The sequence below is a fragment of the Pogonomyrmex barbatus genome, unplaced genomic scaffold, assembly GCF_055798465.1.
Source record: "Pogonomyrmex barbatus isolate J1 unplaced genomic scaffold, ASM5579846v1 scaffold11, whole genome shotgun sequence".
Taxonomy (NCBI): Eukaryota; Metazoa; Arthropoda; class Insecta; order Hymenoptera; family Formicidae; genus Pogonomyrmex; species Pogonomyrmex barbatus.
Genome location: NW_028297107.1, coordinates 4,516,539 through 4,542,091, shown reverse-complemented (window position 1 = coordinate 4,542,091; position 25,553 = coordinate 4,516,539). Strand labels below are relative to the sequence as shown.

Genomic DNA, 25,553 nt, shown 5'->3' with positions numbered 1-25,553 from the left:
AGACATCTGACGGAAAGTTATCGCCACCAGAGTCAGTGTGCTTAATGATCTTCCAGTTGACAGCAGTTCCTGTTCTTAATTAGTTGAAATTGAATCTGGAGCGAATTTCCGAATGTTGATTCAAGATTTGAGCCAAACTCAAGATAAGAAAGATGGGAAGGTGGAAAAGACAGTTGAGTCTAGATATTTCAACGATGGAAGCGTCTCAGCGTCGTCGAGAGTCCGATTCTCCTGCGATCGGTTTTGTCTGGCAGGTAAGACGAGAAAATCGAGAAAAAAAAAATTGAAATCGGTATATCTCACGAGGCGAATTCAGTGTCCGATAATACAGAAAACTGGAATCCCAAGACACATTCTACTTTCTAATCCGCTAGAATAGATCTAATTAGAATTATAATACAACGAATATATTGAATATATTAAACGAGGTAATTGATTTCGCAAGAAAATGAAAGTGATATCAGAGATGTGAAAAAAACTGAGATAAAATCAATATCTCATGGAAAATTCACCTCGAGAACTCGATTATACCGATTTCCCTTTCGGCAACAAAAAGTATTTGTCTCTCAAGTGTCGTACATGTACAATTTTTATGCTTACGAAATAGAGAATAGAATCTCAAGGTATTAAAGCGAGGCCTCCTTTTGAACTACTATATAGCTCGAAACGCCGAGACTTTGGCTCATATCATGTGCGTGTTATCTTGCGCGGTTGTATTCAGCTGATAAGACGAACGTTTTACTCGTTGGTGTTTCTGGTATGTTATTGGTCATTGTCACATTCTCGTTATGGCTTTTATAGACGTATATAGAAAATATATATATTTACGTCGAAGAAACTTTGAAGAAACGCTACGTTGCTTTTTGTCACTTGAACGGTTAATTAAAGTATATTATTGGAAATGTTTTCTTGAAATTTATAATGATTGCTTAGTATTTTATCTTAGCTGCTTTTATTTTAGCTCTACGCAAACATAAACAAAAAATTTAAGATATTTTAGATATTCATTTTATATATATATATATATATATATATATATATATATATATATATTATATATAAATTTCAAGAAAACATTTCCAATAATATACTTTAATTAACCGTTCAAGTGACAAAAAGCAACGTAGCGTTTCTTCAAAGTTTCTTCGACGTAAAAATGCACTCACCTGTCAGAGTATTGATTGCGTAAGTAAGAGAGATTATTTTTCACAGTTATAAAAAAATTAGAAAGCAATGCGGCATTCAAAGAATTAATTAAAATTATATTTAAATTAATTAGTATTCACTTTGCTTCGTGCATATTTATTGTCTTCTTTTATTTTCTGCGGCTATCTCTCTAATGAATCTCTCTCTATAAACTCGTCATTATTATTAAATTAATTAATAAAAAAAAATGTTTCAACGTAGTTTCCTGAGAATATTCAATATTCAATCGTGATTTTAAAACATTTGCAATATATCCTTGTAGGAAAGGGTAATACATGTACTTTGTATATATATATTGGAAAGAAATCGAATCATAGAAGAAGATAGAACGGCGAGAGATTGGAAATTTATACTGATGTCTCTTTGAACGTTATTTCCGCAATAAGTTATCGCTCGACCGCATATATAATATTTAATATCAAGTGAAGTTTTGCTAATTACGATAGCTAGATTTCTTGTTATCTTTTTTTATAGAAAATTCTGCAACGGAAATGTTTATATTCCAAGTCCGTTCATTGATTCATTAATCCTTGGAGATGACATTACGATGTGGATTATGCAAATGTCACTGATGCATGCGTCGCGCAAGAGAGTCATCATCTCGCGATGATTAAAAAAGTATTATCTTCCAAGTTGAATTTCTTTAAGCCTCAGCTTTTAATCAATGAAAAAAATAAACGCATTTACAATTGAATCATTTTCATAAATATTAATCTCGAATATTAAATCTTTGTCGGAATTTGGCGTTCCGTTCGAAACAAAACGGAGACTGCTTGGATTTTCATTTCTAGCTAGATCAGAGATGGCCAACTTTTCATCTGGTGTGTCATCATAGATGTTCAAAATCTTTAGTGCGCCACTGTGTTACGGAATTGGGCAAAAAAAAGAAAACCTTTAATTTTTTTTCTCTCTCGTTTAACAAAGTTTATCATCATTTTCAGTTTTTCAAATTTTCAAATTTTTCTTCGACAGCGCATACTTCTTTAGGAATGTTACTAAGAATGCCCTGCGTATGCTGCGAATTGGCCATCTCTGAATTAGACTGACAACTAAATAAAGCGTCAGTTCGCAGCGCAAAATCGCATTGCCAGAAAACCGGCATCGGATTGCGAAATCCCTGGCTGAACGCCACACTTGGCACGGCCTCGCGCGGCGTCGAATCTCGGCCGTCAGAGGAGAGTCCGCCACCGACGGCGACGTGACATTGGCGGGACGGCCGTCCGTCGACGATGCCGTCGGGCACTGGTGAACGATTGGCATTGCGACGGCGCATTCGTCAACCGATACCGTCATTGATAGGCGCGCGCGTAACGTCCGCGTGTGCGGACGGCGTGTGCGCCTCGGCTGTGTGTGAAAATATTTTCACGTGCGTGAGTGAGTACGCGGGGGCCGGCGGGGGGAAACGGCGGACACGAGAAAGGGACGTTTGGCGAACGGTGGAAGGCTGGACGGTCCCGCGATACGCGCTTAGTCCACGTCCGGCGCATCGCGGCAACGTGAGCCGCCGCTTCGCGCTTCCACCATCCGCGCCTGTCGTTATCGAGATGCCGGCGACGAGGCGTGACGGGCCGATGTAATCTGCCACTCTCTTGCCGCCTTTACGGGAAAATTCATTCGTGAGATTGCACGCGCCGCGGAAGATCCGCGATGTGCGACGCGACGAGGGAGCGACCGTGAATCCGCGGGACCATTTTATTCATTCCGGTAAGATAATCGGGGAGTAACCTGATTTCCGTAAATTTTCATTAATAACGCATTTGCGCGCGAGACGAATGAACATTTCGTATTTTTAAACCGGACTATTGTAAACGCGACTATTTTAATTAAACATTGCACGGAAGTTTGTGTATTTGTTTATTACAGCGGAATTCGTACATGCTCGTGCAACTACCGTTTCGAGAATTTATTAATAATTGCGTTGCAGAGGAGCTCTATTTTAATATTTATTAATAAATTCCATCCTTTCTTTTTTCCTGGATATTGTACATATAATCGATTTAATTTTTTCATTCGCTCATATTGACTTACATCATCTTCTTTTTTATAATTTTTTTTTATTACATAAATCTTTTAACATTATTTAATTATTATTAATAGTATTTAATATTTAGTATACATTAATAAAAATATAAAGAAATATTTTAATATTCAATGCATAAATTAAATTATATTGCTGTGTATGTCTAAATATGTATAGAAATATTTTGTGTAAAAATTTTATTATTTAAATAACTTTCTGACGAATATTATAACGTGATTGAAAAGAAGATTTACACTTTAATAAGATAAAATTTATTTTCTAATCATCACCTTGTGATTATCACCTTCGAAAAATTTCGAAATTAATTGCTCGCAATTTCTCTATGTTAAATCAATATCTCAGGTTACTTATTATGATAATCTTCGAGTATTATTTGAGATTGATAAACACGTAATTGTTAATCTTATCATACTTCTGAATGATATCAATGTAATATAATTGCGATTTTCAACAAAATATTAATCTAATCCAAAAAGAGTAACGAAATTTTAATTCAATTTCGAATTTATATTTTGTAATATACCTAATTAATATTGTCTCGACTGCTCTCGAATCCGACGTCATGACGTCATTAAATGCGTATTTAATTAGCATACAAAGCAATTGCATTCTCGCGGTCTGATGATCGAAGCTTATTTCGGATTATTAAGTTTTAATTAATGCTGCTCTATATGACAATTTTCCTCGTAATTTTCCGCGGATAAAATTGCAGATTGACACCCGATGTAATTTCGCAATGACATCTCCATGCAACGCAATTAATGCAAAAAGTATGTTTTCCAAGAATAGAAATGTTTACACGGAAAGAACGGTTTTGCTGAAACACTAAAAAATTTCGTCAGATATTGATCTGAAACTATGTTTGTCCATCAAAATTATTATGTAGGACACTTAAATATGGTAATAATACTGCAAAAATTTTTAAAAATTTTAACAATCAATTTGAACGTCCTACATAATTATTTTAATGGCTTGAAAATTATTTTCAGATTTATATTTGATCAAATTTCGTGTTTTTTCTGTGTGCAAAATTTTGATAGCATCCTAATACGGCATCATTTCGCGCTTGATACTTTAAGTACTTCTAATACTGATACTCAATTTTGCTTTTATCGAAGGTCTGAGAGATACTCTCGAAAGAGAGAGAGAGAAAGAGAAGATAGAAGAAGTGAGATCGACATTTGTTTGGATTTTAGGAAATAAAGCGATAGATGCGACATCGATAGATGAGAAAGAACCACCGATTCGCCTCTCGACGATACTCCTGCTCGATTTAATCAAGCTCGTTAATATTGCTCGTTATTAATATAGGAAACGGATCCGGAACAGGAAATATCTGAAATGGAAAAAATCATCAGCGCTTGCGTCGAAGACGGCGTGCAACAGCAGGTAAGTAATATCTTATATGTTGCTTAAATAAAAATCAAAAGTGACAGAGAAAAATCGAAAATCAACGAAACAGTCTTCGCTTTGAGCCGAAACGATATTTTTAGCAGCCTTAGCATTTATATCCTAGATTATTAAAGTAACACGACGGTCATATATCAAGTTTATCCTTTATCTTCAGGATCTATATTTTTTTAAAAATTAATGGTCCTTTGTCTCAAAAAAGAGACAACGTCACCGAGAGCCGGTGGCGAATTAAAATCAATATAATCCTACTTCTACGTGAAATTGCATTGAAAGCACTTTGATGTCACTTTTACCGCTAATAGCGTATAATAAATTTAATATGCACGTTAATTCCGCATCACTTTTAGCCGATATATGTAGAATTAGTCTTTTGCGTAGTCCTCTCGTTCTTTGAATAGATAAAAAATAGTGTGCGGGAGGCTAAAATTGACGCTTAAAATTGCGCGACGCTTAATGAGCGAGAAATTGAAAGATCACGAACCCGGATGCCCGTGGTTGCAGAAACCGCAGACGAAAATCTATAAGAGGCGATGGCTGATCCTCATCCTCTTCGTGCTGTACAGCGCCAGCAACTCGATGCAATGGATACAATATAGCATTATTTCAAGCATCGTAACGACGTATTACAACGTTTCGGACTACGCGGTGGACATGACGAGCATGATATACATGATAACGTACATACCACTTATACTCCCCGCCAGCTACCTGCTCGACAAGTTCGTAAGTAACGGCCGCATTAACGACGGAAGTAGGGTAGAACAATGAAAATTCGTGGGTGATATCTCGGAGAACTATCGTGCATTCTTTTAGATACAAACTCCTCTCATACACACACACAGACAGACACACACACACACACACACACACACACACACACACACACACACACACACACACACTCAATCTTCGAGGTTCAATTTTATTAGAAAGCAACGGTCATATCTGAATAATCAGACTTCGATTATATTGTAAGTTTTAATGGCAAATTGCAACAACGAAAAGATCGATAAAGATCGCGTGATTTATTATTAATTAAAAGTATTACAAACGAGGCTAGATAAAAAAATGGTCTGACAACAGAGCGAGATAACCACAGATCTCTCGTAAACAGTTATCAGTGAAACGCGGCTGAAAGTATCGAGAGATATCTCTCTCCCTTGAAACTCATTTTCTTTAAAGTGATTGTTAACGTCTGAACAAATAATATTTCATTACGCGCGATCGCTGATATATTCCCATTTGTTAATGTCTATGTAAACAGAGTGTATGGGAGGATGGGTGGAATTTTAGGGTCTCAGGTGTACAGTGATCTGCGGGGCGCTTGGGACTTGTCTCGGTTCCTGGGTGAAGGTGCTCAGCATAGCCAGCGATCGCTTCTGGGTCACGTTTATCGGTCAAACTATGGTGGCTATCAGCCAGATCTGCATTTTGTCCATTCCAGCTCGGCTGGCCGCGGTATGGTTCGGGGACAATGAAGTCAGTAGAGCCTGCGGCATCGGTGTCTTCGGCAACCAGGTAAGTAGAACGTCTTCGTATGACACTAATCCTAAGTGCGATGCATCTGGAATATGAATTTTGATGGAATTATTATGAAGAATTATTATGTAGGATGTTTAAACACGATGATATTGCAAAAATTTTTAATATTTTAGCAACTAATTTGAAAGTCCTGTATAATTATTTTGATGATCCAATAAATTTATTTTCAAATTTATACTTGGCCAAATTTTTAGATATTTTAGTAAAATTCTGTTTTTTCCATGTTGTGAGAGAAGCTTGAGAATTTGAATCTAAAATGTTCTTTCTCTTAACTTGATTTCTCTTATTATTGGACGCTTGCATTGTCTTCGAATCGTATTAAAAGTTTACACGAGCAATTTCTTCTTTAATTTCTCTTAGAATTAAAAAATTTTTTTCAAAAGAAAGTTAAATTAAAAAAGGAATGTAAATAATAAGAAATAAAAGCGATTGTTATTTATTTTTTTTATACTGATTCTATTATGCATTACTATTGATTTTGAATCTACCATGCGTTATCTTCGCGTAAATATCTCCATGAAGATAAATGAGAGAGTTGTGCAGGAACAACGCATCATCTGTCTGCAACTGTCTGTGTGAAATACAAAGACTTGAATTGTTAACTCACGCAATAAAATCATTCTAATTACCCGGATTAAAGCGCGTGACAATGTAATCATAGCATCATAATTCGATAATAAGTCAAATAAATTCGCTTTCGGCGCTCGTGATATTAATTAAATATCTTTTTCCTTATTTTCACGCGAATACAGATTACTAATAAAAAATTCATTATTATATGAAATAAAATTATCTTGATAATTCCACTTCTCATTATAAATCAACAATTTTCGAATACGTACATCTACACGTAATTTCCATTTAAGCAACTGTGTGATCGAAATTTACTCTCACACAATTCCAACAAAAAAATCATGGCGTTAAAAACTTCTAAGATTTATTTAGAAAAAAAAAAAAATTGTCGATTTTTCTATCAAGTTCTTACTTAGCTGAACTTACAATTTCAGTAAATTTGACGTTATATATAATGTCAATCACAAGCGCGATTCTTTGACTCGTAGAGATTTTCATGTAAGCCCTTATTAAGGGCTATTAGAGGGGCTCACTCTTCAGCGGCCCTTCTCTCGAAGAGAGAATACCCTCTATTACGTGTAAAAGGGTCAATTTTCTGTGATGTCAAACGTCAATGTATGTACCACTTATTATTTGAAAAATATACAAGGAGGCACTCGACACCCGCGGTGTCATCACCGACACGTGTCACCGTGCGTGCGGACAATGAGAATGGGCCCCGCGAGCGCGGGAAACAACGGAAGTGACAGTCTGGAGTGCGCAGCTGATTGACGATGAGGAGGAGGGTGCATCGAGAGATTTAAATTGCGACGTGATTAGGTGGGAAACCGAGTCGAAGTGGGCACCCACGATTAATTTCGCTACCTCGACAGACGTACGCGGCCGTGCGGTCTGCGGACCGCGAGGGTGGAAGAAAGGGGGCCAGGACGAGGGGGGAGGGGGCATCCTATGTCGCGAGGGATTCAATTGATCCAAGGTGCCGCAGACTGCGCCTCCGCTATCATTTTATCAGCCGTCGCGGTCGCGCTTTATCGGCGAATCCGCCGCGCCTTAATTGCACCGATTTCGCAATACGATAAAACGGAAGCACTCGATGCATTTTACGCGGCACTTCGCGACCGCGAGTTACAATTACGGGCCTACAAATTGGGAATCCTCTTGTGCTCCTCTTGTCGCGCGTTTCAAAATCGCGATTCGAATTTTCGGAAAATAAGAAAACCGGTTCTTCTTGCCCTTTTCGCTGTTAATCTTTGATATAAAAAAAAATATATATATATATATATATATATACTTTTTTTCTACGAGTGTAATATCGAAAAGGCGTTTGAACCGATCCATATATGAAAGTTGCATGTTTTAAAAATGAAAATGTTTCGTTTTGATAACAATTGGTAAAGATGAATAATATTAATTTATTTGATGAGCATACAATGGTCCCATTCTCAAGACAGGCACTGTCACATGTAACTGAGAAAGATGAATTTACATGGCAAACATCTCTTTCTGAGACTCGACGACGATTTCTCAGGATATCTCAGGATATTCGTCATTTGGATTTCTGTTTCAGCTGGGTATAGCTATCGGTTTCTTATTTCCGCCGATGTTAGTGCCGAACAGCGAGAACTCCTGCGACGTCGAGAAGGGACTTCAACTTATGTTTTATATCGTCGCGGCTTTCACATCGCTCATACTAATCCTCATATTATTCCGTATGTATATTTTCACCTTATACAGTTACGCAACATCCGACCGTAAGGTCCCGAAGCTGAAGGGGTTTTAAATAATATAATATAGAGATGAAGATATAATTTATATTATGTAAAATAAACTTCTTTGATTTTTTTTCTATTAGTACACTATTAAGGAAAGTATATGTATTTGGTTTTACAAGATTGAGATTTACTTAATCAGTTCCGAGATTTTATCAAACGTCAAACAGGATATGGGATCTTCTGTTCTCTTATTCTAAAAATCGGTAATTTTTAGTCTTCAAGTCGGCGCCACCTTTACCACCTAGTTCCGCTCAAATCGAGCAAAAAAAGACGAACGAGCGGGAAGGACAGGTGAAGACGAAATTTCTCACTTCCATCAAAAGCTTGTGCCTCAATCGCGGCTATCTGTTACTTTTACTCAGCTACGGTATCAACGTCGGTGTCTTTTACGCTATAAGCACCCTCCTGAATCGACTCGTTACCGAACAATTCCCGGTAAGTACACTTCATTCGAAGAACTACTCCTCTTTCTCTTTCCCGACTCTTTTTTTAATAATTATGAATTTTATATGAATTTTATATTTATGTAAGAAATCTGTCGCAAAAATTTGTGCTTTCTCTTATATGAGGTCGGAAAAAATTATAGAATACGCTATCAATCTTATTCAAATTTTTCCATGCATTTGCTTAGTAAGAATTAACGGACAGCGATTATCTTCTTTCTAGAAAAGTGAAAAAGATGCTGGTCGAATCGGTTTGACAATAGTTTGCGCCGGGATGGTGGGTTCCATCGTATGTGGCATTTTACTAGACAAAACACACAAATTCTGGTGAGCGATCAAATGCTATTTTACGAAATTTATTAGTTTCTGGCTCAATATTGATCTTCAACGATGCTATCAATTTCAACTGATTTGATTTTTTTCATTCAATAAATCCGACATTTGGTTCATGCCAAATATTTTATTAAACTGTATTATATCAAGTTTATCGCGATTTATTTGATGGACGCAAATAAATGCGATTAAAGCAACAGAGGAAACGCGAATTTACAGGTGGACGACAGTAGGAGTATACATATGTTCTTTGGTGGGTATGATAATTTTCTCCTTCACACTGGACAAAAACTTAGGAATATTCGTTGTCTACATCACGGCTGGCCTCCTGGGGTAAGGTTCAGGAATTATTTTCATCATAAAACTTAGTAGTATTTTATTGATTTACCACACTTTGATCGAATTTGAAGATCACTGTCGTTAAAATCCGTTATTTCTTCTTCAAAAATTCGCATTGTTAATGTCTCTGAAAGAAGAATAACGGTCGTCCTTGGCTTGAGATTATGTCGAAAATTTATATGTATATTTCTTACGTATTATTTCATATTATGCACGTACTTTGCAGCTTCTTCATGACCGGCTATCTGCCAGTCGGTTTTGAGCTCGCCGCGGAGCTGACATTCCCGGAGCCGGAAGGAACGTCGACAGGTCTGCTGAACGCAGTCGTGCAGATCTTCGGCATCGCCCTCACCTCGCTCTATCGTCACTTGCTTAATATATGGGAGGATATGTGGGCAAACGTCACGCTATGCGGTATCCTCGCGCTCGGCGTCCTGCTCACGATCCTGATACCCAACGATCTGAGACGTCAGAAAGCGAAGGCTTGACAATCCGCAAGACAGTCGCAGTAATCTGCAGCGACGGATAAATCTCCCGAGTGGATCGTACGAAACTTCCGCACTTGGAACGAGTTCCAATTTCCGTTCCGATTTCGACAATACTCCCGTGATTCATTATCGTAGTCCAATTGGGACTTAATTTATCTTCCGGGAATACGGCGCGTTTCTGAGTCACCTGTGCACTCGCCAGAAGAGGATATATATTCAACATTTTCGGAGTTAATGAATTAATAGAGATCCTGACAAAGTAATCGAATACTATGACGTAAAACGCATCCACTTTTCGTAGCACTTTCAGATTTTTACTTTGATAGAAAGAGAGATTTTTAACACACTTAGTGCGCCTAAGTGCCGAGATGCCTAATGTTGAAAATTAGAAAACTGTTTCAGATGATAGAGTATTTTTATGGAGAAATTAATGGCCAGATTTGTCGAAAAATTCATAGAAAGGACAACGATATTGTTCGAGAATATATATATATATATATATAAATATTTTTATCCTTGTTGTTACTACATGTAAACAAAGTGATCTAACAGAACTATGTGTACAAAAATACAAAAATAAGAAAACAAAAATTGTCAGAGAATTCTTGATTCTGTTGTTAGTTGAACTTTTTAATCTCAGGTAATCAGTAGTTTAGACGGTGTTATGTAAATGAATTAATGAAAAATTGAGAATAAGTTAATATAAAAATTAGAAAAAAATAAAAACTTATATTGTAAAATTATTAATTTTTAATTTATGACGATTGACATTATTATTAAATTTTCATTATTCTGCATTTTTTTAAATTCCCGTTCTAATTTTAACAAATAGCAATCAAGAAACACTATGTGGTTTCTTAAAAATTAATTTATTGTTATATAATGTCCATTTGGGAAATATATAGCCACGAATCTATACAAATTCTTTCAGTTTTTATCAGAGATATTATCGCGGAACTATAAACTATAGTGATTAAAAGTGATGAGAGTAATGGCAGTGATGGATCGAACTTTGTTGCGATAATAAATAAATGTTACATAATAAATAGAAACAAATATGTCGACGATGAATACAAATTCTCTCTGTCGCGACTTAATGACCGATTAATGTCTCCTATAATACAATAATTGTTGCATTAAAAGGATAATTATAAATGTCGAGATATTCTGATGGACGCAGTATATAATTTTATTGCTACAAGCTTATGACTCTTTCTTGTGTATTTAGTATGTCATTTATGTGAAATTTTATTTTTTTTTAATTGCTTAATTGTTCACTTTGTGATAAAAAGTTATTTAATTCGAGTTTTAGATATATTTTATTATCTTATATTGAATTGCTGAAAGACGAATATTAGGAATATATTAGGATGTACAAATATTTATTAGGTCGATTAATCGTGACGTATATTTAATACGCATAAATATTAAATGTCTCGTTTTAGAAAAGAAGCCGTGGTAAAATTATAAAGTACATGGCACTTTAAATATTTATGCTCATTCTATGTACGCTAAATTAAATTTCTGGCACTAAGAGAGAAAGCGTAAGAATATTTACATTACATAATGTTAAATATTTATTCGCGTGCAAGGCAGACATACTATTTGATGTTGCTTCTTCAGGAACGTACGATGAGCGAATAGCTATTTGAACCACAAAGAAACAATCCTCAAGGCATTTGCCTATGAATCAGTGACAAATAAATCGTCTTCCAATATGATGTTTCCTCATTATTTTTTTAGGCCATTTATTGTGTGTTCCCACAAAGTTGTTCTATTTTATAAATAAAATATTGAAACAATAACGCATTTTTCATTTCATATAAAAACATATTATAAAATCATGTATTAGATAAAAGATACATCAGTTTTTGTGTATGTATAAAAAAGACATTAGATATCTTAATATTAAAATACAAATGAATATATAATATTCATATAAACGAATAAATTATTTTTTAAATAATAAAATTAATAGAACAAAAAATTAAGTAATAATGAAACTTTGAAGATCTATTTTATAAGTATATTTTTATTTAAGAAATCTTCTATCTTTCTTACAATCTTAAATATGGTTCTCGTGATGTATGCGCAATATGCAACGAGACGAGGTCTCACTATATTTTACATTCGAATGATTTAATATGATTAATGCTTTTTCTCGAATATTCTTTTAAACAGTACTTCTCAAATATTGCGGCAAATATAAAAAGTATTCGATGATCCAGATATGAGGTTACAGATAACAAAGATAATTCAGAAAATAACTATATTTGTTACATTTGTATTACACAAATGCAATTATTCTATGAGTTTTTTCATTCTGAAGAAACGCCGGAAGTAAAAGAGTTGCCAGGCGGACAAACTGAAGAGGACACATATCGAGAATATACTGAAGTACAATACTCGAGTGTTTGTGGCCTCTGTAACAAAAAAATGTCCGAATCATTAGCAATCATCAATATTATCAAACATTCTACAATTATAAATACATAATTATCGATTTAATTATTGTAATATTTAAGTTTTCCTTACCGTTTGTGTCTCTCATTTCTTCCTCATTCTTGCGCATTCTAGCGAAGTCTTGTACTATTGCCTCAGACAAGTCTTCTAATCGTTTTAATTCAACTTCCACTGGTTTTAATTTGGCTGCTTCGCCAATCTGTCAACGAAAATAAGATATTGATTTTCACTAGATTTTCACCAATGATTTTCTTATAGAAACTTTAGCTTTGTTGTTAGTATTGCACATGATCGATACAAATTAATGACAAAGAATACAATTATTATAAAATTAAAACTAAATGATGAATAATTTCTCTGTGTATGTATTTTGCACAGGACAAAAAAAATATAATATAAAGCAATGTGATACAATTTGTAGCAGCTCTTCTAATTTCTGAGCGATTGAATAATTAAGTCAATTAATTATGTGAAGTATTCTTTTCTCTTTAAAAATTTTGTATGTATGAATGTAAATAAAAATTGCATAAATTTTCGCTCAAAAATACACTTAATACTAATATCAAGTATTTCAGTCTAGATTTGCTCAAAATCTTTTGGAAATAGAAAGGCATTCTGTATGTAGCAGAAAAAATATCTTAATCTCAAGAACATCATCTCAAGATCTCTGTTACGTAATTAGATTAGATTAGCTTAATATTTCATATTTTTAACACTGAGAAGTCACAGAACTGAAACATTTGGTATTAGAATATTATTACTGCTCTCTGTGTATATGGATGTACCGTTAACATATTTTTAAGAAATCTAACGAATTGCTTTTCACTGAAAAAAATTTGCTATTAACATTAAATAATAATAAATTCAAATCAAATAAAATATATAAGCAATTTTATAGTCAGATAACTGATATGTTCGCATGGACGAAATAATTCAAACAATTCATTCTGTTAATGGAACATCCATGATAGAAAATCATGCTGCAATTAATAAAATTGCGTTATGCTCTAATAGTCCAGTTCTAAATGCTGACAATGAATGCACAAATGTCAGATTGTGATAAAACACATGCCAATGAGAACACAATATCGAAGAACTCTACTTTACCAACTGCACCGTGGAAACAAGCCACATATAAAAGAGAAAGTAAACAAAGTAATGTCAGATGGTTTTTCTCGATCCCAGAATAGGATAGGATTAAACAATTATTCTAAAAAAATGTAAATAACGATACATAGATAACAATACATGGACTTACGCCTTCGTAACTTTTTGCTTCAATGCCGCGTTTCGTGACCAGCATAACTTCTTGCCTGACACCACGCTGATCTGAAATAATTTTGAGTGTTATTAAACCAATTCTTTATCTTATATCTTATATTGATATTTCATTTGTTGTCATAACAATTTGACAAATCAATTAAATAGAAAAAAAGTGCACGTACGACTTGGAACGCGCGAAATGAAACATATCTCGAAGGTGTCGAAGGTCTCAGTCACAAAAGAGAACTTCAATGGCTTTCCATGGGGAATATCCTCCTTCTGTGATAATATATGCCCCTTAGAGTCCTGGATCTGTAAGAAACAAGGTCACTAAATTTATCATTTAAGAAAATTTAAGAAGATTTAAGAAAACGAGCGGACGGTCTGATTCGATGACAGCTGTTATCGCGCCGCATGAGATTCATAGGTTATGTAACGCTCTCTCGTAGGAGTATTACGACATAGGATGAATGAAAAGTCGTTGATCAAGATCCACGCACCACATAATTCGTTTTTTGGCCCATCGCCTCGGACACTTCGTACTCGCCTGTAACGAGTACGTTAGCATGGACCTCCTCCTTCAGACACTTGTGACCGTTCGGTTCCAGATAAAACATGATGCCATGAACCTGGGCGACCAGGAAAATCGCCAGCAGCGCTATCACATTACTCCGGATCATTCTGCTCGTTATTTCTGATAATAGTCCTGTAAGAAGGAGTCTCCGGTATTACCAAAGAAAACCTTCGCGCTGACACAAGATCCACAACATCACGATGAGGTGGCAGCCATTGGCCATCGAATACTAACGTTAAGACAGAAAGGAGATAATGTTGTCTTCGCCATGGAAATTTTAATCATGAACAAACTATTATCAAAGATCATCGGGCCTGAGTAAATTTTTATGATCGTCGATGGAACGTTAGAAAATAATTCAAGATTACCGATTATACCGACGAGGTAGTGTTAAAGATGGTCGAAAATTTTCCCATAGCCATTTTTAACAATATCTCGTGATTACCAAATTGTTGTAAAATTTACATAAATATCTAAACAATTTGCTTCTAATTAGTAAATTAGAAAAATTAATGATTATTTATTATTATACAGATATTTTATAAAAAAGCATACAGTTTACAATGCAATAACATATTATATGCATATAATGCCACCGTCATATGTAGAAATTACATTTGTTTTTTCCACTTATTATTTTTGCCAATTATAAATAATTAATTATATATAATAATGTTAAAAATAGATTTTTAATATAAAAATTGAATATTATCAAATAATACAGATATATATATATATATATATCTATGAAATACACCAGAGTAAAACTAAATCATAAAATTAATTATTATAAAGCAAGCGTCTAGATTTCATAAATTACACGAACTTATACAAGGTCTTTAAAAAATATTAAAAATATTAAAAATACCAAATGGTCATTTCTAATCATTTCTATTTTTTTAAATTAATATTTTGTCTAATAACAGAAACCATTTTATAAACAGAATAATTAATAAAATATTAGTAAATTTCAAAATTATATCTTTATTAGTATAAAAAGATATTAAAATAGAAATGGTCAGAAATGACTGCTTCTAATGAGTACCCTGTCAATTATTTTAAGTATTGTTCTTCTTACACTTTCAGTCTTTCTGTTTTAATCTCAACATTAATTACGTTTAAAAAATATAATAACGTTTTAGAAAACGCATATATTATTTGCACAATAACGGATTCATAAAAAGATAATCGATATCATAATCGATATCGATAGAAATAATTCAGACACTCCACTGATATATATTAATAAAAATAAAAATTCTGTATAATAAAACTTTCCATATTTTTGAACAACAATTACGTTAATAACTTGTCTTAATTTAAATATAAAAGTATTTTATATATATATATATATATATATTCTAATTTGTTTTAGTCATTCTCTCTTTAGCACATACAGATTCATATAAAATGTTTAAGACGCATATATTCTCTGAATAGAAAAATAGTCTTTTCGAGAAGTTTTGTGATTTTATCACTCGTGCGATTGCTAAGAGAGAATTGATTTCTTCGTATAACTCTTAAGGACGTATGTCATTATTTTCACTATTGCATTTAGAATTCTTTCATTATCTTGCCTCCGGCTTTGAAAATGGTTGAAACGAGCCCGGTTGCACCCACGACAAACCCAATGGCTTATTTTCTTCTTCCTCCTGAAAAGTATAATAAATGATGATTGACTTGTAAATTTAATATATTTCATTTTTAATGAGCGATATTATTCAAGATGTTTATTTACTTTTGGATCATAAATTTCTTGTCTAACGGGATCGTGTATCTCATTTACATATTGACTAAATGTAATATAATGTGGATCATCCATAGTAGTAGGTGGATTAAACACCTGATTCACGCTTTGCTTCACGCACGCTTTCACGCGTTCTCGGAAAGCTTCAAAATCATTTTCTTGCCTGTAACATAACGTTACCAATTAATTCAAACACACAGATGTTCCAAACAATACATTCTTCTTTTTAAAGATGATTTACATGAGATATATAAAGAACTTACAAACTAGATGCCTCCTCATTCACTCGAGTCATTTTCATGTCTAATTTAATAAATATCTTAGTGATATATTGTAATAATTGCCAAATTCTATTGTTTCTCTTCCACTCAGGAAATCCCCAGGTCGTGCACAGTTCTCCATTTTCTGGATTTATCAGTGGATGAAAGATTTGAGTTTCAAACACAACTTTCTAAAACATATTTGAAATATATGGAAAAGCTATACATAAAATTGATTATCGTGCGAGTTAGTTTTCTTACAGGGCAATCTCCAGCTGGGAAATTCGGAGGCAGTGTAATAGTGAACCTAAAAACTCCACCTTTGTAGATTCCTTGTCGAATAAACTGTACGCCAAACCACACTGAGACAAAATGCGAAAATAAATATGGATTAGAATCTTTTTAACTAGTAGTAGACTACTACTTTAACAATGTTAAAGTGAAACAGGCAAGAGATGTGGATATTTACATCAGAACCATTATACAAGTCGTAATCGGGATGAGCAAGACCTATAAAATAGGTTTATACCTATCAAAAACACACTAACATCTCAAGATGAAGAAATGAACGAATAAAAATGAAGGATATTCATTCCTCCATGCAAGTTGGAGTAAATACTCCATACAAAATGGAGTTAATCATTCTAGTTGATAGTTGATAGTTGAATTATCATTCTAGTATCAAATTGTATCAAATTGATATCACAAACTAGATTTATCACAGGATATTGCATGCTAAAATTTTGTGAATGCATTGAACGCAACTTATAAACTTTTGATGATACTTACGAAAAGAGTTTATAGAAGATGGTATCACATAGATTCCCTTCAAGTCTTGGGAACACAACATCTTACTGAAAAATTACATATATAAATCAATTGTCTTTTCGCATCTGAGTATTTTGAAACTTACTACTCGGAAAGAATATTGTATTCTTGCAAGAAAATGGCGTGTTGCTTGTTGGTTTGTGACACAATCGGCCTATCTATCATCTTTACAGACATGCCTAATGGAGAATCTCCACTACTGCTTCCTGGCACAAGCTTTCTGAACGATCCCTGCCTATGTAGATTATCATCCTTGCTGTCTTCACTCTGAAATAACCAGCAAAATATCGTAATAATTATAATAAAAGAATATTTATTAAATAATAAATAAATAAATATATATATATCTAAAATCATATCTTAAAATATTTCATCTTTTTATACAGACTATCTAAAGATGAAATATTTTAAGATATGATTAAAAATATGTGGAAAAGTTCTAGTAGATATATATATCTGCTTCATTTAGAGATACTGACATCTAAAATTACATACAACTATGGCTGCTAACTTAAATATATGTACATATATAAAATACTCCACTTTTACTTGTAATTGCAAATCATTTTGCTTCTACTCTTGAATATTGTTATTGAATATTGTTATTATTATAGTTCACTGACAAAATTTTACTGCGAATTATTTTTCAGTGATATATCATCTTTATTACATTGCCAAATGATTATATAAAATAATATGTATGTATCTCTACTTTCACCGCTTGCTTATCATTATTAATCATTTCATGTATAGTTGTAGATCATTATTTTATTTATTTTCGGATGATCACCTTGGTCCCCGACATGACGAGCGAATATAGAAGAATGTGCGCAACTCTGGATATCAGTAACTCGCTAAATCGCACCTGACATTGTGATAAGATATGTCTGTCAATAATCTTCCGTGGAGATCCACTCGGAGCATTTCCGTTCGGATCAGATTTGATGTGAGAAACGGATACGGATTGACGTCACTCGCGAACGATGTGACCGACTGCTCTCATAGCATCTCAAAACTAAGGACCCATTTTCATGATTGTACATCATGTTATCTAGTTAAATATAGACAAATATTTCTTGGAGAGAAAAATAGAGGCAAAATGACTTCTTATAAAATAAAATAAAGAAAAAAATTCTTTAATTTTAAAATGCAATATGAATTTTTCACGGAAAGTAAAAATTGTTGAACGTCGCGCGCAATGTGAGTCCGCACGAAAAGAACAGCATCTGTGAGAAATGTGTTATGACTTGTGACTTGTGACCAGTTGTAATGAACCGTGACAGAGGAAGCGCAGTGATAATTATTGATAGGGAAAAAAATCAAAGTCTCAGTTGGCGCGAACATATGTCAGTGCTTGCACATCTAGTTGTTGCCAGATATTTAATATTGAAAATTTCTCGGTATCTGGCGGCCAATGTCGATGTCACTGAGCATTTTTAACGTCACGGTTCTAAAAACAAAGATACGAAAACAGGAGCGGTGGAAATTATCACGGTAACTAACACATCTTTTTACATTTTTATCATTTTTTTTATCGAACTGCGATGTGAAACTTTTACTATGCTATATCGGACCAAATCTCTTAATTTTCTATATTCAGACTTTATTTGAGTTTACTCCAAAATTTGATCTCAAACTGGAAAAGATAATTTTTTATAATAAATTTATAATAAATTTTATAATAAATTATTTATTGAAAAATAAATTATTCTTTTCAGGATAAAAGATGCAATCTTCGTTGCCTGATCAAAAGATTACCTGTTTGGGAAAATGTTTAGATAACATGACGAAAGAAGAATTAAATGGAATTACTGAAAATATACACAATACCTTGATTTGGCCGAAGGGAAATGAACTTTTCACAAATTACCTAGAGCAGTACAATTTTCGAGATAGTTTGGAATGCTTGAATTTATATAATAAATGTTCCGAGTGTCTTGCAGAAAAGAAGAAACAATTGTAAGATTATTTATATAGATAGAATGCTAAGTATTAATATTTTTACAAAATTGTGTTCAAGTATTTTTTTATAATGCTCTACATTTAAGATTTTTAAAAAAATTATATAGCATCTTATTTAGTAATAAATATTTTAAAATACTTAATATTTTAAAATATTTAAATTTCCATATATATTAACAAATTTACAGGAGTAAAAAAAATTTAAAAGAATTTGAATTACTGGAAAGCCTTTTTGTGGAAGTGAGAGCAATAAAAGAGATTGTCGAGGATCTGGATGGTATTCCAGAATTGGATATGGATCTTATGAAACAATTCAACGAGGCTTTAAAGACAAGAACCAACATAGAATTGCTCGCTGTGTTAGAAGAAACGAAAATCCGATGTCGAAATTATTTACGAAAAAGTCACGAAGGTTTCAAAGAATACGTCGTGGAGCAGTATTCATTGAAGTTAAAATGTAAAAATAAATAACTCTCTATAATCTTTTTGAATTTGAAAAATATTATATAATGTGTAATTTAGCAAACACATTGATCTATGGATATGAACTAACAATTAATTCTCAATTTTTAAGAATTTTTTAAAAATCAGTTTTTTATATACCAAAGAATGATATAACAATAAGTACTTCGTTACACTTAATGGTTAACTTAGTAGTCACGCTAAGTACTTAAGTTACAGTGAAAATATAAAATAAAATATTCAAAAAATACAGATATATGATTTCGAAGTTACAGGGAGTTATAGAGGGTTAAGATCTAAAGATCTTTTTCACATTTTTCTTTTACATTTGTGATATTTATGATATTTATGATATTTAATCACATTTATTTATAATTTACATGTGCAGTCTATACGGTACTATCCAAAGCATAATAGTAATGTTCAAACCTTAGAAAGATAAGTTGTAGAAAATCATTGTTAATCGTTAATTTATACAAAGATGATATGTATAGTTGACGGATCAAATTTATCTGTTTCTTACTTCATGTTTGATCTCGATTTATTAAGAGGTACATACATACAACGAAGATTGTGAGTGAGAAAATATGAATTGTAGCTTTTGTTCGAAAACATCGAAATTATTATTAGATTATATGTTTCTGATAGTCTGGAGACATTGTGAAATTGTTCCTTATAGTTCAACTAGTCTACACTCATTGTACTTAAAATGAAAAATATATGTTTGAAGTTTGATGAAAGCGAGAAAGAAAGTAAATGTAGTCCAGTGCAGAGATAAATAACAGGTCTTAAATCGAGAAGCATCGCTTTGTGATGTTTCAATTAAAACTTTCGAGCTTTTAATACTATTCCCTACAGTGACAGAAAACACAGAGGCTTAGTCAAGTGATATGAACATTGCAGCTTTAAAGCTCTTAAAGGTGTTTTTCATGGTGACAGAAAATACAGACTTAATAAAATGATATTAATAAAAACGAGTTTTCCCTATGTTTTATCCTTCCAGCGTTAATTGCGATTGACAAATGTTGAATATAACGCACGTGGAAAAACCAGAGGAAAGATTCATCGGGACGATAAACCAAATTCGCGACACCGTCCGAAAATTAGAAGAAAGCCTGAAGCGTTCGCGAGATTTGGAAGCTGCTCGATTTTTTCGATACTCCACCTTGAAATGTCGCGATAAAATTCTGGTAGACGATCTGAAGAAGATTAAAGCGCGAAACAAACAGATGTTGAGTAAGCAAAATCTTTATTTGATTAATTTAGGCCGTAATTTGTTTGGTATATTATTCTTTAGATTTATTTCGACAAAGCGTCACGGACGTTCAGCTCGGCTCTCTCGACATACTGCCGGAAACTCTGAGGAGACAAGTGCAGAAAACGTGGCACCAGAAGTAATTCCCTCGATTATGCTATATTGATTATTCATATACAGTTACATACATTTATACAGTTCGCATTTTCGTAATTATATTTTAGATATGACGCTCTGTTATCTCAGAATGAACGATGGCGAAAGCAAATTATCGCTATGAATTGCACATTGAAAGGGAAACAGAAGGAGGTCTGTTTGAAATATTTTAATCATCTTGCTGCAAGCAAGATTATAGAGATACGTAAAATTAGTCGAAGCGAGATAAATATAAAATAAATCATTTTTCGTGATATTAAAAGTTTTTAATATGTAACAAATCTTAAATTATATTAATTATTTGTTTTGTTATAAATTACGTGTTTCGTAATTTAACTCGTAAATCGTATTATATTATTATCTTTGATATTTCTTCTATTTTATTATGTAATTTTTTTCAATTACTGTTCGTATTTGTAGATCGATAACTTGCAACGGAAATTATTTAGCATCGCAGGAAACATCGTAAATTCTGAGGGAAACGCTGAAAAGATTTGCAAAAAATGCTGGATCCTATCGAATGAAACTTAATAAAATACACAGAAAAATTAACATAAATTGCTATTCTTATAAAAATAAAATGAGATTCATATGTAAAATAAAACATACTATCCTTTGAAGGAATTGTTTAAGTAGAAACGTTTTTAAAAAGCATTTTAAAAACGTTTCTAAAAACATTAAATATTCATTATTCATATTTATTCATATTTATTCATTATTTTAAAAACGTTTCTAAAAACATTAAATATTCATTAAGTATTTATTCATTATTTTAAAAACGTTTCTAAAAACGTTTTTAGAAACGTTTTTAAAATGCTTTTTAAAAACGTCAAAAAATGCTTTAAAAACGTTTTTTTCCATTAAATAGTAATGATTTGCCTGAAGCAAATAATTCGTCACTGTCATGTCACATAAAAAGAAAGACTAAGATAATTAGGATAGGATTTAGTTGCAATCTGATTATATAAGTGAAGGTGAATCTGTGGCTTCCTTATATGAATGCATTCGTCAGTCTCGACGGCATATGTTACTGGAAGCGAGTGAAATCAATTTCTCGTATCTAAGTTAAAAAGTTCAATTAAATCAACAGGTTGACTTGAAAAAATTTTCACAAATATTAAATATATTTTTTCAAAAATGTTTATTTTTAGACGTGTGTGAAATTTTGCTTAATTTCAAAGGAATTAAAAGGAATTAAATCGAAGTTATTTTGGTTTCTTTTTTATTTCGACGAAATCGATAATATTTAAAGAGTTAATAAGTGGTTTTTCGAAGGTTTTCAGAAAAATGGAAAAATCACAGATAGTTATCTTAAACGGATTTACACGCCAGAAAATACGGGAATTATTGGGAACTGTGTGCATCTTTCTGTTCGCTCCGTTCATCACGATCATTCTGATCCTTTTATATATCTATCGTCGTTTGATCGATATCGTGTTGAGGATCCAACTGAGGAAGAAATTCGCCGGTCTTCTGAATGGCCCGGATTCCATATGGGTCATGGAGAATTCAGTTTGTCTATCTGTTATCAATATCTTGATGATCCTGGAAAAGAACGAAGGGGACTCAAACGCATCTTTCCTAGAAAATTTCCGAAATCTAATAAACGATCGCATCGCTTCGAGAGCCGCTGGTACAGCGCTTGAGAAATTGTTCTATCGCCGTAGTTGGAAATTCGGCTATTACTTTTGGGAAAGAAACGAGGAGGTAGATCTGAAAGACAGAATCCGATGGCTGGAGTGTGTCAATGCTGAATGCGACGGGTCCTGCGAGGATGTCACCGGCGAATTCTTCCGGAAGATTTTGAAGAACGTGACCAATAAACCGTTACCTGACGATCATACGGCCACGTGGGAGATTCTAGTCGGAAGACGTTGTTCGAAATTCAGATCTCATGTCGAGGAAAGCCATTTGTCTCCTGAGGAATGCTTCAATACCAACACCCGGAAGATTCCCGTGTTATTTCGCATTCATCATGCCTTGGGCGACGGGATAGCCCTAATAGACCTGTTGCTCAAAACAATTGCTGAGGAAGAAGAAGAAGAAATGAGAATAAAAGTCAAAAGCGTCGCCTCGACAAACGAGATTGGAAAACATTTCAAAGAGACCGTTCTATTAAACGATTCGAAGAGAAATTTCCAGAATATGGAGGTTGTACAATCTTATGAGAAGGATAATCTTGCCGCATCGATGCCTTTTACCTGTGTGAAATTTTCACGAATTTTACGAGATCATTTCCAAGCGTCATTGAAGTTCTCTAATGACGCAACGATCGAGTCGTTGAAGCAGCAAGCGAAAATATGGATTGGTACGTGGCCGAATTTCAGAGATATCAGCAGAGTGTACAGCAGGATTAAAAAAATCACGCAATTAACGTTGACTTCACTTTCTCTTCTGAAATTCTTGATTCCACAGGTTCATTGCAATACGGATGAAACGTACGTTGTGCACTCAAGATTTATAATTTATTCTATTAAAAATAAATTAATTAAAGTAAAAAATTAAGTTTTCTTTTGGATGTCTCATTTTCGAAAAACAATGGCAAACGCAAAAAGAAATAGAAGAGACGTTTGAAACGTCTGCAAAATTCTTGAATTTAAAAATGAAAAATTTTACGAGAAATTTTTATCTTCTTCTTAATTTATGTCTTTTTCACAATATTGCATTAAGTAAATTTTATTATAATAAATATATATCTTCACAGTGTTCTGTATGGTTCATCGCAAACAGGAGAAAAACTTGTGTCTTATTGGATAGAGAATAATGGGACAGACAATAAGTCACAAAATTTTTTAACAAAAGTCAGCGAAATAAGGAAGCACATAGGTGCCAAATTTGAAGATGTAATATTGGCAGCTTTTTTTACCAGTATACACAAATATTATTTTCGTGTAAGTACATGTTAAATCTTCAAATGAAAAACAAATCTAAGGAGTTCTGAATTGTGTTTAAGTAATATCTAGAAAATTAGGATGTTTTTTTTTAACAGTTACATTATATCGATTTGTTTTAAAACACCTTTAATAAACATGTTCTTTTATTTAGATCGACAAACCAGTGCCTGAAGCGTTAACAGTCATTCTCCCCACAAAAATGGCAATGCCCGATAAAAGTATAACGTTGGATAACAAGTTTTCGTTCGCTGTCCTACGGATTTGCGTTTCCAACGCCAATGGGCAGACAATTACCAAATCAAATCGGGATTCTCAATTTTTTCAGCGTCTTCAGGATGTCACAAAAGTACACAACAAAGTCAGAAATAGCTCAGATATTTTACTGAATTTTTGGATGATGAAATATCTGTTGGCGCTGTTGCCGATGAATATTTTAAGGGCTTCTGTTTTGGGTCACAGCACGATGGTCTTTAGCAATTTGCGCGGACCACCGAAAATTCGTATCCTGAATAATTCCTTGAGTAACATTGTCTTCTGGTTACCAAACAGGTATTGTACCATCGTTATTTTTCTTTAACAAATTCTAACAATAAATAAGAAAATTTTATATTGCGGCAATGTACGGATATGTTACAATTTTTTTCAGAAATACTACCGCTCTCGGTTTAACTCTGTTAAGCTACGGAGGCAACTCACATCTGTCTTTAATGGCTGATAAATCAATTGTGGAAAACGAGAAATATTTTATGGAACTTTTAGAAAATACAGTACAGGAAATAGATACTGCTTATAACAGTATTGTATCGTAATACGTCTTTTGAAAACGTCAGATCTTCCAAAAACACCCACGAAAAGAGGTATGCAATGAGAATTTTAAATTATTTTCATAGATTTTATTTATATAGTAGCAATAAAATATTTCATCATTATATTATTTATATTCCCAAAAATTTGTATTTATAAAAGAAATCTCGTGTATTTTCAGGCATCGGCGTGTTTTAAGAAAGAAGCAAGAGTGTAATTGAGATATTTTATCTCTTTTATACAATACTTAATATATGATACATAACATGAGTTCATATTTTGTACCAGTTATATAAATTGCTATATAATACGTTTATTAATATAAGTTTTTTACATAACAAAACTATTTACAGCTATTTAATTTAATGTTTTCCATGAATTTGTTTAAAACTGTATTTTATAATTTTTTCTTTTAATTAAAGAATTCAATAAATTATGTATTGGACTCTAAATTATTTTATAAAAAACATTTTGTAAATATCCATAATTTTAATTCTCTGTTGTACAAATTAAATAAGCTTACGATATATTATTTCACCAATTCGTTCAGCATAAATAATACATTGTCTAAATATAGATCCGAATTCAGGAAATGAATAGTGGTCGCAATCAGTTATTACTGGGCATGAAACAGTCCCGCCTTTAGCAGCTGACATTTCCCGTCAATGGCAATGACGGTAGGTGGATGAAATGTAAAGAATAACTGCAGGAAAATCGATGCATATTGTGAAATGA

General features: G+C 33.1%; 5 protein-coding genes and 1 long non-coding RNA gene across 13 annotated transcripts; 4 read left to right on the top strand and 2 right to left on the bottom strand.

Moving 5' to 3' along the window:
• Positions 1 to 176: 176 nt before the first annotated feature.
• LOC105425851 (choline/ethanolamine transporter flvcr2a) lies at positions 177 to 11,955 on the top strand. Of its 4 annotated transcripts, none has more exons than XM_011636817.3 (9): positions 177 to 254; positions 4,559 to 4,636; positions 5,162 to 5,383; positions 5,954 to 6,178; positions 8,343 to 8,484; positions 8,762 to 8,982; positions 9,214 to 9,317; positions 9,543 to 9,656; positions 9,889 to 11,955. In XM_011636817.3, exons 1-9 carry the CDS (start codon positions 195 to 197, stop codon positions 10,148 to 10,150), a joined length of 1,428 nt encoding a protein of 475 aa, XP_011635119.2. In that variant the 5' UTR covers positions 177 to 194; the 3' UTR covers positions 10,151 to 11,955. The 4 variants fall into 4 exon arrangements, with proteins under 4 accessions (XP_011635119.2, XP_011635121.2, XP_025073730.2 ...); XM_011636819.3 differs by lacking the exon at positions 177 to 254 and adding an exon at positions 2,436 to 2,910; XM_025217945.2 differs by lacking the exon at positions 177 to 254 and adding an exon at positions 2,436 to 2,910 and having other exon boundaries at positions 4,444 to 4,636.
• Positions 1,064 to 2,097, top strand: LOC148937728 (uncharacterized). Its single transcript, XR_016137954.1, has 2 exons — positions 1,064 to 1,185; positions 1,681 to 2,097. It is a non-coding gene; the product is annotated as an uncharacterized LOC148937728 (long non-coding RNA).
• Positions 11,956 to 12,164: 209 nt separating the features above from the next.
• Positions 12,165 to 14,695, bottom strand: bai (transmembrane emp24 domain-containing protein bai). Its single transcript, XM_011636801.2, has 5 exons — positions 14,377 to 14,695; positions 14,059 to 14,188; positions 13,872 to 13,942; positions 12,686 to 12,812; positions 12,165 to 12,573 (listed from the first exon to the last, which is right to left on the bottom strand). The coding sequence occupies exons 1-5, from the start codon at positions 14,554 to 14,556 to the stop codon at positions 12,452 to 12,454; spliced, it is 630 nt and encodes a 209-aa protein (XP_011635103.2). The 5' UTR covers positions 14,557 to 14,695; the 3' UTR covers positions 12,165 to 12,451.
• A 974-nt stretch (positions 14,696 to 15,669) lies between these two features.
• Positions 15,670 to 18,303, bottom strand: LOC105425847 (AKT-interacting protein). 3 transcript variants are annotated; one of them, XM_089070802.1, is made up of 7 exons: positions 18,151 to 18,303; positions 17,371 to 17,552; positions 17,247 to 17,311; positions 16,719 to 16,819; positions 16,461 to 16,648; positions 16,189 to 16,360; positions 15,670 to 16,102 (listed from the first exon to the last, which is right to left on the bottom strand). In XM_089070802.1, the coding sequence occupies exons 2-7, from the start codon at positions 17,460 to 17,462 to the stop codon at positions 16,019 to 16,021; spliced, it is 702 nt and encodes a 233-aa protein (XP_088926928.1). In that variant the 5' UTR covers positions 17,463 to 17,552; positions 18,151 to 18,303; the 3' UTR covers positions 15,670 to 16,018. The 3 variants fall into 3 exon arrangements, with proteins under 3 accessions (XP_088926928.1, XP_011635101.2, XP_088926929.1); XM_011636799.3 differs by having other exon boundaries at positions 18,076 to 18,293; XM_089070803.1 differs by lacking the exon at positions 18,151 to 18,303 and adding an exon at positions 17,829 to 18,014.
• Positions 18,304 to 18,482: 179 nt separating this feature from the next.
• On the top strand, positions 18,483 to 20,683 carry LOC105425845 (uncharacterized). The gene is made up of 3 exons (XM_011636796.3): positions 18,483 to 18,779; positions 19,004 to 19,244; positions 19,436 to 20,683. The coding sequence occupies exons 2-3, from the start codon at positions 19,012 to 19,014 to the stop codon at positions 19,716 to 19,718; spliced, it is 516 nt and encodes a 171-aa protein (XP_011635098.2). The 5' UTR covers positions 18,483 to 18,779; positions 19,004 to 19,011; the 3' UTR covers positions 19,719 to 20,683.
• Positions 20,490 to 25,377, top strand: LOC105425846 (uncharacterized). Of its 3 annotated transcripts, XM_089070791.1 has the most exons (9): positions 20,490 to 20,629; positions 20,713 to 20,945; positions 21,007 to 21,103; positions 21,189 to 21,273; positions 22,396 to 23,558; positions 23,825 to 24,011; positions 24,166 to 24,563; positions 24,661 to 24,871; positions 25,000 to 25,377. In XM_089070791.1, exons 2-8 carry the CDS (start codon positions 20,732 to 20,734, stop codon positions 24,821 to 24,823), a joined length of 2,307 nt encoding a protein of 768 aa, XP_088926917.1. In that variant the 5' UTR covers positions 20,490 to 20,629; positions 20,713 to 20,731; the 3' UTR covers positions 24,824 to 24,871; positions 25,000 to 25,377. The 3 variants fall into 3 exon arrangements, with proteins under 3 accessions (XP_088926917.1, XP_088926919.1, XP_011635099.2); XM_089070793.1 differs by lacking the exon at positions 21,189 to 21,273 and having other exon boundaries at positions 20,713 to 21,103; XM_011636797.2 differs by lacking the exons at positions 20,490 to 20,629; positions 20,713 to 20,945; positions 21,007 to 21,103; positions 21,189 to 21,273 and adding an exon at positions 21,958 to 22,210.
• Positions 25,378 to 25,553: the final 176 nt, after the last annotated feature.